This window comes from Marmota flaviventris, chromosome 16 (assembly GCF_047511675.1).
Source record: "Marmota flaviventris isolate mMarFla1 chromosome 16, mMarFla1.hap1, whole genome shotgun sequence".
Taxonomy (NCBI): Eukaryota; Metazoa; Chordata; class Mammalia; order Rodentia; family Sciuridae; genus Marmota; species Marmota flaviventris.
In genome coordinates this window covers 48,805,470-48,817,656 of record NC_092513.1, presented here as the reverse complement: position 1 = coordinate 48,817,656, position 12,187 = coordinate 48,805,470, and the positions used below count along the sequence as shown (strand labels likewise).

General features: G+C 41.8%; 2 protein-coding genes across 3 annotated transcripts in view; one reads left to right on the top strand and one right to left on the bottom strand.

Moving 5' to 3' along the window:
- Abhd3 (abhydrolase domain containing 3, phospholipase) overlaps positions 1-1,852 on the bottom strand; it is a 52,640-nt gene extending 50,788 nt beyond the window's left edge. The window contains exons 1-2 of one of the 2 annotated variants that reach the window (XM_027935693.2): positions 1,541-1,852; positions 886-1,049 (exon numbers count right to left, since the gene is read on the bottom strand). In XM_027935693.2, coding sequence (XP_027791494.1) covers positions 886-1,049; positions 1,541-1,702 — 326 coding nt within the window. In that variant the 5' untranslated portion in view covers positions 1,703-1,852. The remainder of the gene's footprint in view (positions 1-885; positions 1,050-1,540) is intronic. The other variant, XM_027935692.2, reaches the window with a different exon arrangement.
- Positions 1,003-12,187, top strand: part of Mib1 (MIB E3 ubiquitin protein ligase 1) — a 161,979-nt gene continuing 150,794 nt past the window's right edge. The window contains exon 1 of the mRNA XM_071602863.1: positions 1,003-1,244. The gene's annotated coding sequence lies outside the window, so the exon portion shown is untranslated. The remainder of the gene's footprint in view (positions 1,245-12,187) is intronic.

Genomic DNA, 12,187 nt, shown 5'->3' with positions numbered 1-12,187 from the left:
TGTCTATAAAAATGAACTTGAAAGCACTTCAAATATTTATCTTAATCATTTCCTCATTACTCTAAAATATCTAGCATTTAACCCCTATTTGATTGAGGTCACTCAGATAACTCAACAGGGAATTCTAAATAAGAAAAATGCTCATCTGATCACTGCTCTAGCTCTTTTGACTCAATAAATCTCCCCACAGAGCAGAGTATACTACAAATTTGCTTCTTAAATAATTTAAAGTACTTCTCACGTAGTAACAATGAACTTAATAGAATTTTCCCAAATAGTGAAAATTTCAAGCAACAAAAGGGACCCCAGACTAAATGACTCAGGGAAATTAATAGTAGGCACTATTTCAACCCCAGGTTAATGATATTTTCTGGATCATATCTTTAACACCTCGGGGATATTATCACCAAGAACCCATTTTGCTTGTCAACATGCAGACCTTTTACACTAAAGGAGTCCAGCACACAAACCTGAAATAATTGGCATCTTTCTCACTCCACATCAGTATGTTACACATCAATGAGTTGGTGCATATATCATCAAAGGGTCTAAGTCTTCAGGGACAGAGGCATGACAAACTGGAAAACACTAACCCCCAAATACTTCTCTCATTCAGAAATAAGCTATTTGCCTTAGGGCACAGCATTGGGGTGGGGGGGGTGGGGGGAGTGGGGGGGAGTTGGGGGAGCAATAAAACAATAATTTCCCGCAGCTGGAAGTAGGATATAAGATATCCCTTCTATTTTCCTTCTTTCTGTTTTATATACTTAGTAAACCTGAGATTCTACTAAGAATTGGAGAACTAAGAGTATGCAAAACAGAAACAAACAACAAGCAAAAAAAAATGATTTTGGGAAAAATGACTGAAAACGGACATTTACTTACTTCCTGTACTGCACCGGCGGCTTGGAAGTGATGAAAGGTCTCAGCAGTGTCTGTCCTCGACTCTCCCAGCACCAGACCGTAGGGTAATACGTTTCTGTCACCACCGGACAATGGTTCTGCAGGAAGCGGTTGAAACTCTCCCCTCCCGTCACTAACTGGGGTTTCTAAAGAGAAAGACAATATTAATGAAGGGATCCGGCACACACCAAAGTTTCTGCCAACCCCAAACAAGAAACCAGAAAGCCTTGTGTCCCTCGCACGCGCAACCCCTCCGACTACATTTCCTGGAAGACTGATGCAAAGAATCCACAGTCACAAGAGTGATTTACCAAATCACTGGGGGAAGGTCAAGAGTTAAGGTAAGGGAGTCATTCTCCAAAGTGCTACAACATGCGGAGCAGCATTGGGTAGCGCCAGCGCTTCGAGGTCAGCAGGGTCGGGGCTAATGTCCGAGGACCCACCCCCTCCTCGGTCCCCAGCTTCAGGCAGGCGGTCAGGGGCTGGACAGCTTTCCCGCGCGCGCCCAAAGGGCTCCATCAGAAGCCGGGGCAAGGGCAACCACTCGGGAGCAGCACGCTCGCTCGTCCCCGGGGCTGTCCACCCTCCGCTGTCCTAGCGGCCCTGCGCCAGGCGCCCGCGCCGCCCCCCGGCTCACCTTGGCAATGCTGCTCAGGTAGTAGCAGGCGTACGCGACGCTGAAGCCCAGGATCAGGGATAAACCCACCCCCGAACCGAAAAATCCAACCCGGATTTGGTGCTCCAAGTAGAGGGAGAGCTCTCGGGAGAGCATCCGCAGGTCCATAGCTAAGCGCTGCATGGCCCGGGGAGCGCGGTGCGCCGCTCCTGCGGCGGGAGGAAAGCCAGTCCGCGAGCGGGTGAAAGCGGGTGCCGCTCCGCGGGCGCCCTGAACTAGAGCGTCTCCTGCGCGGGGAGCGCGGCTTCCGCCAACGGGCGCGGCAGAGTGGCTCTGGGAGGCGTAGCCAGGTCCGCCGGATGCCGCCGGCTCCGCCCCGGCCTCCCCGAGCCGCCCCCACCGCCAGCCACTCAGGAACCTTCCAGAGGCGCGGTTCCCAGCCCAGCCCGAGGGCGGGCGGACCGGGGTCTCCCGGCTCGGTCGCTGGCAGCCGGTGCAGCCCCTAGAATGGGGAGAGCGCGCGTGAGCCTACTTGCGAGGAAGAAACGGGCTGGCCGCGTTGCTTCAGGTCGGGGGCGGGCACCTGCCTCGGTGACCTTGACCGGTGCCGCGCGGGTCTCCGTAAACTAGCGGTTTGTTGTGAACGGGAAGCGTGCAGAAGAGGAGACTGCCCTAGGTAGTGAAGGAAGCCTACATCCGCAGGAGTTAGGTTGCCCTCGAAGACTGTCAAAAGGGAGAAGAAAAAAAAAAAAAATCCTACGAACATTCAACAGCGAGGACGCTCACACTTGACTTTAAATCTCTCTGTCACTCTTTTTAATAGCTAAATGACTTAAATGAGAAGTGGTTCTTGAACATAAGTAAAAAGGTCAAAAATAGGAAGTAGGATTCAATAATGTCAAAAAGCTTATTTGTGGTTCCTTAAGGCTTTGCACTTAGAGATGTATGGGAAATTCACACCGATTACCTAATGTGCAGACAGGAAACTGAAGTAGGTACTCCTAAGGCTAATTTATGGCAACCGACAAAGGTCAGAGAATATTTAAAGGCATATGAAAGTGTTATAAGATTTAACAATCTGTCATTATGAACTCCTCCCTTTCAGAAGTGACAAAGGTGGCGAGATTTCAACAGGCAAATTAAAGAAGGTAAGGGCAGGAATAGACTATGAAAAAATATCACAGAATTGTCAAATAGTTCCTGAGGCTGGCCTGGAACTTGGGAATCCTGCCTCAGCCTCCTGAGTAGCTGGGATTACAGGTCAGCACCACCAGGCCATGACTGGCATCATGGTGTATAAGAAAGTATGCAGACCTGGGAGTCAAAAACAACTCTAGGTTCAATACATATACATAAAATGTAGTGATCAGCTCAGGTTAATTGGCATATCTATTATCTCAGGCACTTGTCATTTCTTTGTGTACATTCAAAATCGTGTCTACTATTTCCGAAATATTCAATTGTCAACCATAGTTAGAATAGTAGATTAATGGGCTGGGGATGTGGCTCAAGCGGTAGCACGCTCGCCTGGCATGCATGCGGCCCGAGTACGATCCTCAGCACCGCATACAAACAAAGATGTTGTGTCCCCCGATAACTAAAAAATAATGTTAAAATTCTCTCTCTCTCCCTCCCTCTCTCACTCTCTCTTTAAAAAAAAAAAAAAAAAGAATAGTAGATTAATGATACACCTTAGTATAGGGAAATAACATGAGCTAGCTCACATTGGCTTTGATTGTTGCCAATACCCAGGATAATTTAATTATTTCACTGAGCCTATTTTTTTCTTTCTTAAACCTATAAAATATTAATTTCTACTTTATAGAGTTACTGAGATGACTAAACAAAATAATGTATGTATTAGTAATTCTCACTCTTTGACTCATGCCTGAGCACAGACACCTAATACAAGTGCCACCACACTGGTTGCCATCCCTGACACTTTACATGCAACATTCTTTATATTGCCTGCACTTGATTTCTGCTCTGTGCACCTGATTTCTGCTCTACCTACCAATAAATGCATATTTCTTAAGTTTAAAATTTTAAAAAATCATAAAATTGTCTTGGTCTGGCTGCTATAACAAAATACTAGATACTGCATGGCTCAAACAGACATTTATTTCTCATTCTTCTAGAGGCTGGAAGTCTGATATTAGGGCACTAGCATGATCTGATTCTCAGGAGAGCCCTCTTGCCTTGCAGATGGCTTCCTTCCCCTTACCATGATGAAGAGAGGAAGTTCTGGTGTCTTTTCCTCTTTATAGGGGCACTAATTCCCCTAGCATAGGGGCTGCACCCCCATGAGCTCATCTAAACTCAATTACCTACCAAGGACCTACCTTATAAAACCATCATGTTGGGAGTTAGGACTTCAATATATTAATTTGGGAAGGGGCACAAACATTCCATAGCAATATTTCATAGGCATCATGGTGTGTTGAAAGTGTGCTGACCTGTGCTGACCTGGAATTAAAAACAATTCCTGACTCATTCACCAAACTTTGGAAAACCATCTACCTTCTTGGGGTCTCAGTTTCTTGTCTATAAGATAAGATGGTTGAGATGGAAGATGTCTTTTTTTTCCTGTTAGAACATTCATAGTCTTAAGACAAAAACTATGACTCCCAAATTATAGATGAAAAAATGAGAGCTCAGAGAGTTTCATTCACTCAACTAGTTTCTTTTTAGGTGCTTACAAGGCACTGAGGATCCAATGATGAATAAGAGATCAAGAACTTTTTAGGTGAGTGATAACAGAGGAGTCTGTCATGCAACCAGTGCTGGCTTCATGAAAGAAGGTTCGGTTCATAAGTAATTAGGGAGTTTTAAATTAAAGAGACAAGACTCTCATTACCTTTAATACCAGCTCCAAGACAGCTTCTCCTAGCTCCTGCCTCCAGCCACCTAATGCGGTGGCAAGATTTAGAGAAGAGAGAGAGAGAACACGCCAGGGAGTGGGCTTTTATTGGGGAACAAAAACTTCCAGGGAAAATTCCATCTAATGAATGTTAGGGGGTGCAGCATCCTAAGGTCAGGGGCAATGACTGGGTCTTCAGGGCAGTGGCCAGGCACGCCCCTGCACAGACAAGCCCTCAGACCTGGAAAAGAGTGGGGAAAGCTCTAACACAGCTGTGTCTAAGGACCTCTCACCCAGCCAGAGAGGTAACTCAAATCACGTGGGGGATGCCCTCCCACAGAGGAGTAAGCACTTAAATTGAATTAAATGTAATGATTAGAGCTAGGCACCATAGTGTATGCTTGTAATCCCAGTAGCTTGGGAGGCTGAGATAGGACTGTTATAGTTAAAGCTTTGTCCCAGGGTTTCATGAACTGACTTCCAGACCACTCACATATAATCGAATCAAGCCTTTATTGAAGCACTCCGGTGGCGGCTGACCAGAACATAAAGCTATTCCCCTGATCAGCCCCAAACAATTGCAAGGGCTCTCCTTATAAGCCTGAAAACCGCAAAAGGGATATTGGGGGGGGGGGGGTCTAGCCAATGCAAGCAAACCAGGTTACAGAAGCGGGACAGTGCAGTCAAGCGGAGGGAAGCCTAACCAATTACAGTTAGCCCAGTCACCCCAGTTACAGAAACAGAGCCCCGTTACCCTAGTTACAGAAACAATGCCCCAGTAGGTAGTTCCGTGTTCTTAAAGGTTTCTATAGCAAAAGGAAAAGAACATCTTGCTCCAGTCATGACTCTTCTACTTGGCATGGTTGTTTTACAGGATGAAGTCATAAAACAAAATGGAGTCACATTTGCTCCTACTATCACAGGACGATTGCAAGTTTGAGGCCTGCCTCAGCAACTTAGTGAGCCCTAAGCAACTTAGCAAGACCCTGTCTCAAAATAGAAAATCTAAAGGCTGGGGTAGGAATCAGCTGCAATAGTAGCACAGGGCTCTTAGTAACAAGCACCAAAAACCAATTTGGGGCATAAGTAGAAAATAAAATTTATTATAATGGTATTCGGTAGCTGATGGAATCTCTAGAGGGTCCAGAGAACCAGGCTTGGAAGTTAAGAACAACGCCTTAAAAAGTTGTGGACCTGGTCTTATGATGACAATACTCCTGCCTCTTCTGGGCTCCACTCCGTGGTTTTTGGCATCCACACTAGTTACACTAGGCCCTGGACTCTGTTCTGAATCCCTTATACTTATGCTTCTGTTTCTTGCTAAAATGGGTTTCCCTGTGACATCTACCTCCTTGATTCACATGTGCTTATTCAGTATCTTGTGTGAGCCAGGTGCAGTGGAGCCTTCCTGTAATTCCAGTGACTGGAGACTGAGGCTGGAGGATTGCAAATTCAAGGCAGCCTTAAGCAACAAGCCCCTAAGCAACTTAGTGAGACCTGTCTCAAAAAAATAAAATAAAATAAAAAGGGCTGGAGATGTGGCTCAGTGGTAAAGCAACCCTTGATTAAATCCTCAGTACCCCCCAAATTGTATCAAGTTATTATTAATATAGTATTTGCAAAAAATAGTAAACAGAACTTTATTAGTTACTATTGTTTCAAATTTGAAAGCTAAACTAGGCACATGCTTGTAATTCTAGCACTCTGGAGGTTGAAGCAGGAGGATTGAAAGTTCAAGGTCAGCCTCAGCAATTTAGTGAGGCCCTGTCTCAAAAAAAAGTAGCTTAGGGCTAAAGTGCTCATTGGTTTAATCCCCAGTATCAAAAAAAAAAAAAAAAAGATTGAAAGCTAAACCACGAAAAGAATCTTAGCTTTAATCTCCTTTAAGGAATGTGTCCATTTATTGGCTAGGTGTTGCAACAAGATCTGCGCTGGTAAGGGTTCATTAGTGGAATTCTCATGAGCACACTAAACAAAATATATTGTAAGTAATAAGATAGATTAAAGTCTAATACTAGCCACCTATGTGATTTCACTTTCCTAGTAATCCCACAAACATTGTTTTTTGATTATAGAGGAAATTCATGAAGTATCTGGAGATTTTTGATGCTAGGGATTAAATCCTCCTGCTAAGCATGTACTCTCCCAGTGAGCTACATCTCCAGCCTTTGGAGAAACAATTTAAGGGAAGCAAAAACAGAGCTATGATGTAGAATTGTATGTAGCTATGGCCTTGCCCAGGGTAGCAGGATGCTAATAGAACATTCCTTTTTATTCTGGAAAAGATGAATACAGCCCATATCCATGCACAGAGAAGCCAGGTGCCAAAAACTGGGAATCTACATAGCTCTCTGGGGTAAGAAATGTCTGAGCTGAGCCATCACAGTGGCACAGGCCATAATTTCAGCTACTCAGGAGGCTGATGCAGGAGGATTATGAGTTTGAGGTCAGTTTCGACAACTTAGCAAGATCTTTTCTCAAAATAAAACTTAAAAAGGCTGGCTATGCAGTTTAGTGGAGAACACTTGCCTAGCATGTGCAAGACCCTGGGTCAGTTCCCAGTACCACCAAAAGAAAAAAAAAATCATACCGTTTCTAACATAGCTTTTTGAAACATGCACTTTGGGGAAATGAGCTGCCATGTGAGAAGTCCTACTATTCTGAGGTCATCATGCTGTGAGGAGCCCAAGCTCATCCCATGGAGAGACTGCATGTATTAAGAGAAATACCTGGTCAGCTCCCAGATGTTCCTGCTAACCCAGATGAAGTGCCAGACATGTGAGTAAGGAATCCTTCATGGGCCAGGAATGGTGGCACATACCTATAATACCAATGACTCAGGAAGCTGAGGCAAAAGATTGCAAGTTAGAGGCCAGCTTCAGCAATGTAGCGAGGCCCTAAACAACTGAGCGAGACCCTGTCTCAAAATTAAACAAATTAAAAAGGACTGGGGAAGTAGTTCATTGGTATCGCCTCTGGGTTCAAGCCCCAGTACAAAAAAAGAAAAGAAAAGCCTCTTGCATGTCCAGTCCAGCCCAAGTTGTAGATGACTCTGACCCTAGATGTCATCTGACTGCAACTGTACAAAGGACTCAAGCAAGAACTGCTTGAGTTACCCAGCCAACCTATAAAACTCAGGGATAATAATGCAATCATGCGTTATTTAAGTCACTAAATTTTGGATGGCTTCTTAGGCAACAATAGTCAACTAAAACTAGGGCCAATTATCTTGGTTAAGGTACTGGTAAGACAGTTCATCTAGTCATCTTCCTTGGTGTTAGTAAACACAAAGCTATATGGAATTATGAATCAGTAATTAATTTTTATTAATTAATCCTCAATGTATTAGAAGTATTAAAAAATATTTAAAGTAGACCCTTTAATACAGATAGTTTGAGAATCACTGACTTATAATTTCTCATTTCTTTTTAAAAATATTTTATTAGTTGTTAGTGGCCTTTTATTTATTTATTTTTTATATGTTGCTGAGAATCGAACCCTGTGCCTCACACATGCTAGGCAAGTGCTCTACCACTGAGCCACAACTCCAGCCCCTATAATTTCTCATTTCTAACAGATCTCCTTGATATTTTTGTCACCAGTGAAGGGTTCAGAGGGAAAACTTCAGGACTATCTCAAATTAAGAATTTATGTTTACACCATTTATAATAGCAGCCCAAATATTATATTTTTCAGAATAAACAGGTTTGTTTTTTTTGTTTTTTGTTTTTTTTTTTTACAGTATGGGAGATTGAACCCAGGGGTACTCTACCACTGAGCTACATCTCCATCCCTTTTTATTTTTGAGACAGTGTCTTGATAAATTGTTGAGGCTGGCCTTGAACTTGTAATCCTCCTGCCTCAGCCTCCCAAGTCATTGGGATTGCAGGTGTGTACCACCACACCCAGCATAATAAAACATTTTCTTAAAAATAAGGATTTATAGTAGTGAGTGCTCACCTAACACATGTGAGACCCCTGGGTTCAACCCCCAATACTGCAAAATAAATTCTAAGATAAATAATTTTAATACAAAGATTTGTAAATTTTGGAGAAAAATTCATTCACTTTTGGAAGATAGCAGGGCACCTATTCATTAGTCTGAGAAGTACTAAGTAAAGGGAAAGAAGCCAGCATTTTTTTCTGTCTTTCTTGTATCAAACTTTCCTGTGACAACCATATCTTAGGATAACCAAATAGCCCTGAAAGAATTCTAGCTAAAAAATGAATTAAAAAATGGAAGAAACAGAGTATCATTATTTTTCAGCCTTTAATAATCAAATTTCTAGACCATAAAAGCAGATAGGAAAATTGATTATGAATGGACCAGGTTGACAATACCATGCTATTTTTGTTACTATTGCTCTGTAGTATAGTTTAAGGTCTGGAATAGTGATGCCACCTGCTTCACTCTTCTTGCTAAGGATTGCTTTAGCTATTCTGGGTCTCTTATATTTTCAGATGAATTTCATGATTGTTTTTTCTATTTCAATGAGGAATGTCATTGTGATTTTGATTGGAATTGCATTGAATCTGTACAATGCTTTTGGTAGTATGATCATTTTGACAATATTAATTCTGCCTATCCAAGAACCAGGTAGATCTTTCCATGTTCTAAGGTCTCCTTTAATTTTTTTCTTTAGCATTCTGTAGTTTTCATTGTAGAGGTCTTTCACTGTTTCTCTTTCTAAGGATTTGTCACTGATGTACAGAAATGCCTTTGATTTATGGGTGTTGATTTTATATCCAGCTACTTTGCTGAATTCATTTATTAGTTCTAGGATACTTCTGGTGGAATGTTTTGGGTCTTCTAGGTATAGAATCATATTGTCTGCAAATAGTGATAATTTGAGTTCTTCTTTTCCTATACGTATCCCTTTAGTTTCTTTCATCTGTCTGATTGCTCTGGCTAGGACAATTCTCTTGATCAATTTATTTTTATTTTTTTAAAAGAGAGAGTGAGAGACAGACAGAGAGAGAGAGAGAATTTTTTTTTAATATTTATTTTTTAGTTTTCGGCGGACACAACATCTTTGTTTGTGTGTGGTGCTGAGGATCGAACCCGGGCCGCACGCATGCCAGGCCAGCGCACTACCGCTTGAGCCACATCCCCAGCCCCTCTCTTGATCAATTTAAATACCAAAAATTCATAATAGTTAGGTGCAGTGCTTGTAATCCTAGCAGCTCAGGAGGCTCAGGCAGGAGGATCTCACGTTCAAAGGCAGCCTCAGCAAGGCAAGGCGCTAAGCAACTCATTGAGACCTTGTCTCTAAAAAAAATACAAAAAAGGGTTTGGGGATGTGGCTTAGTGGTTGAGTTTCCCTGAGTTCAATCCCCAGTACCTCCCCCCCCACTAAAAAAATCATAATCATCCAACTGGGTACAGTGACACACTCCTATAATCCCAACAATTTGGGAGGCTGACACAGGAAAATTGTGAGCGCAAGGCCAGCCTCAGCAATTTAGCAAGATCCTCTCAGCAAAGTAGTGAGACCCTGTCACAAAATAAAACATAAAAATGACTGGGAATGTAGCTCAGTGGTAAAGTGCTCCTGAGTTCAATCCTCAGTACCAAAACATTTTTTTAAAAGAAAAAAGTCATCCAGAAATTAAGTGAACTCCAAGGTGATTAAAATAGGAAATATACATCATCACCTATGTTTGGATTTCATTCCTGAAAAACAAACAAAAAAACTCTGCCAAAAAAAAAAGTGCTCAAGTCTCTAGATCAAATTACTATTTTATAGAAATATTAGAGACAGAGGAATATGTTCAACAACCCTCAGAGATGTGATTAGAAAATTCCAGAATAGGGGAAATTCCATGAGTCAAACAATCTGGTTTATTCAATATATTATTTTCAAAGAATTAAAAAAAAAAAGAGGGAAGAAAAACCCATAAATTGAGAGACCAGTCAACACACTGTGACTCATGTTTGGATTCTGATTCAACACACCAATCTTAAAAAAAAAAAAAAAAGACAATTAACTGGGCACGGTGGTACATGCCTGTAATCCCTGCAGTTCAGGAGGCTGAGTCAGGATTGTGACTTCAAAGTCAGCCTCAGCAACAGTGAGGTGCTAAGCAACTCAGTGAGACCCTGTCTCTAATAAACTACAAAATTGGACTGGGAATGTGGCTCAGAGGTTGAGTGCCCCTGAGTTCAATTCCTGGTCCCCCCCCACCACCACCAAAAAACAATGACTTGAGAAAATAAGGAAAATGTGAAGATGGATTGGATATTTGGGATAATACTGTGTAATACTATCATACTAACATGTTTATGTTTTTTTTTAAAGAGTACTTACCTTTTAGAGGGATTATTGTAGATTCACTAATGAAATTATCCCTGAGATATGCTTCAAAATATTCCAGTGGGCAGTGTGTGTGGGTTGAGATAAAACAAGACTGTTTCAGCTGTACATTTGTGCAAGTTATAAATACTATGTAAGGACCAGTGGTGTAGCTCAATGGTAGAGTTCTATGTGTGAGGCATTGAGTTCAATCCTCACCCCCACAAATCATGTAATAAAAGAAAAAGCTTGGGTTGAATTTGTGGCTCAGCAGTGGGGCGCTCACCTAGCACATGTGAGGCCCTGGGTTCAATCCTCAGCACCACATATAAATAAAATAAAGATATTGTGTTGGCTGGGGATGTGGCTTAAGCGGTAGCGTGGTCGCCTGGCATGCGTGCGGCCCGGGTTCGACCCTCAGCACCACATATAAACAGAGATGTTGTGTCCGCCGAGAACTAAAAATAAATAAACAAATATTAAAAAAAAAAAAGACTATTTGCAAAAACAGCTATCAGTCCACAGGCCAGTTTATTAAAAAAAAAAAAAAAAAGATATTGTGTCTACCTACAATTAAAAATATATTTTTTTTTAAAAAATGAAGAAAAAGCTTAAAAATGATTTTACTAATAGTTTCTTTGTGACTGGGATGAGATCCAATAGAATTTTGGGGAAAAGAGGTAAATACGTGTGTGCCAAGGGAACTTTCTTAGGGAAAATGTCAAGCTGTGAAGGGAGAAACTCAGAAATCTGGAGAAGTAACTATGAGTGTATGCCAGTAATCATTGTCCAGTGGACTTTATAATGAAACTGTGGGGTGCTACGCCCTGATTTTGATCCCCAGCACACACACACACACACACACACAAAAGTGTACATTGTGGGTGGGGCTGGAAATTTTTTTTTTTTTTTAATTCTTTAGTACTGGACATTGAACCCAGGGTGCTTTACCACTGGACTATATTCCTAGCCCTTTTTATTTTTTATTTTGATACGGTGCCTTGCTAAGTTCCCGAGGGTCTAAATGGCTGAGGTTGGCCTCAGACTTGTGATCCCCTTGCCTCAGCTTCCAAGTCACTGGAATTATAGGCATGCACCCCAGTGTACTCAGCTACAGTATAACTGTTTGTTTTTTCTTGTAATTTGTTTTAATTGTCAATAGACCTTTATTTTATTTATTTATATGCGGTACTGAGAATCAAACCCAGGGCCTCACATGTGCTACCACTGAGCCATAACCCCAGCCCTAAAGTATAATTTGTGTGTGTGTGTGTGTGTGTGTGTGTGTGTGTGTGTGTTGCTAGGGATTGAATTTAGGGCCTTATGCATGCAAGGCAAGCACTCTACCACTGAGCCACAACCCCAGACCTAGAGTAAAACTGTTTTTAAAAGTATGTTTTAAATAGCTTTTTAACCTTGGAATAATTTTAAGTTTATAGAAAATCTGCAGAGATAATACAGAGTTTACCCCTCACCCTCTTATCCTCATTAATATCTTATATTACTATGGTATAT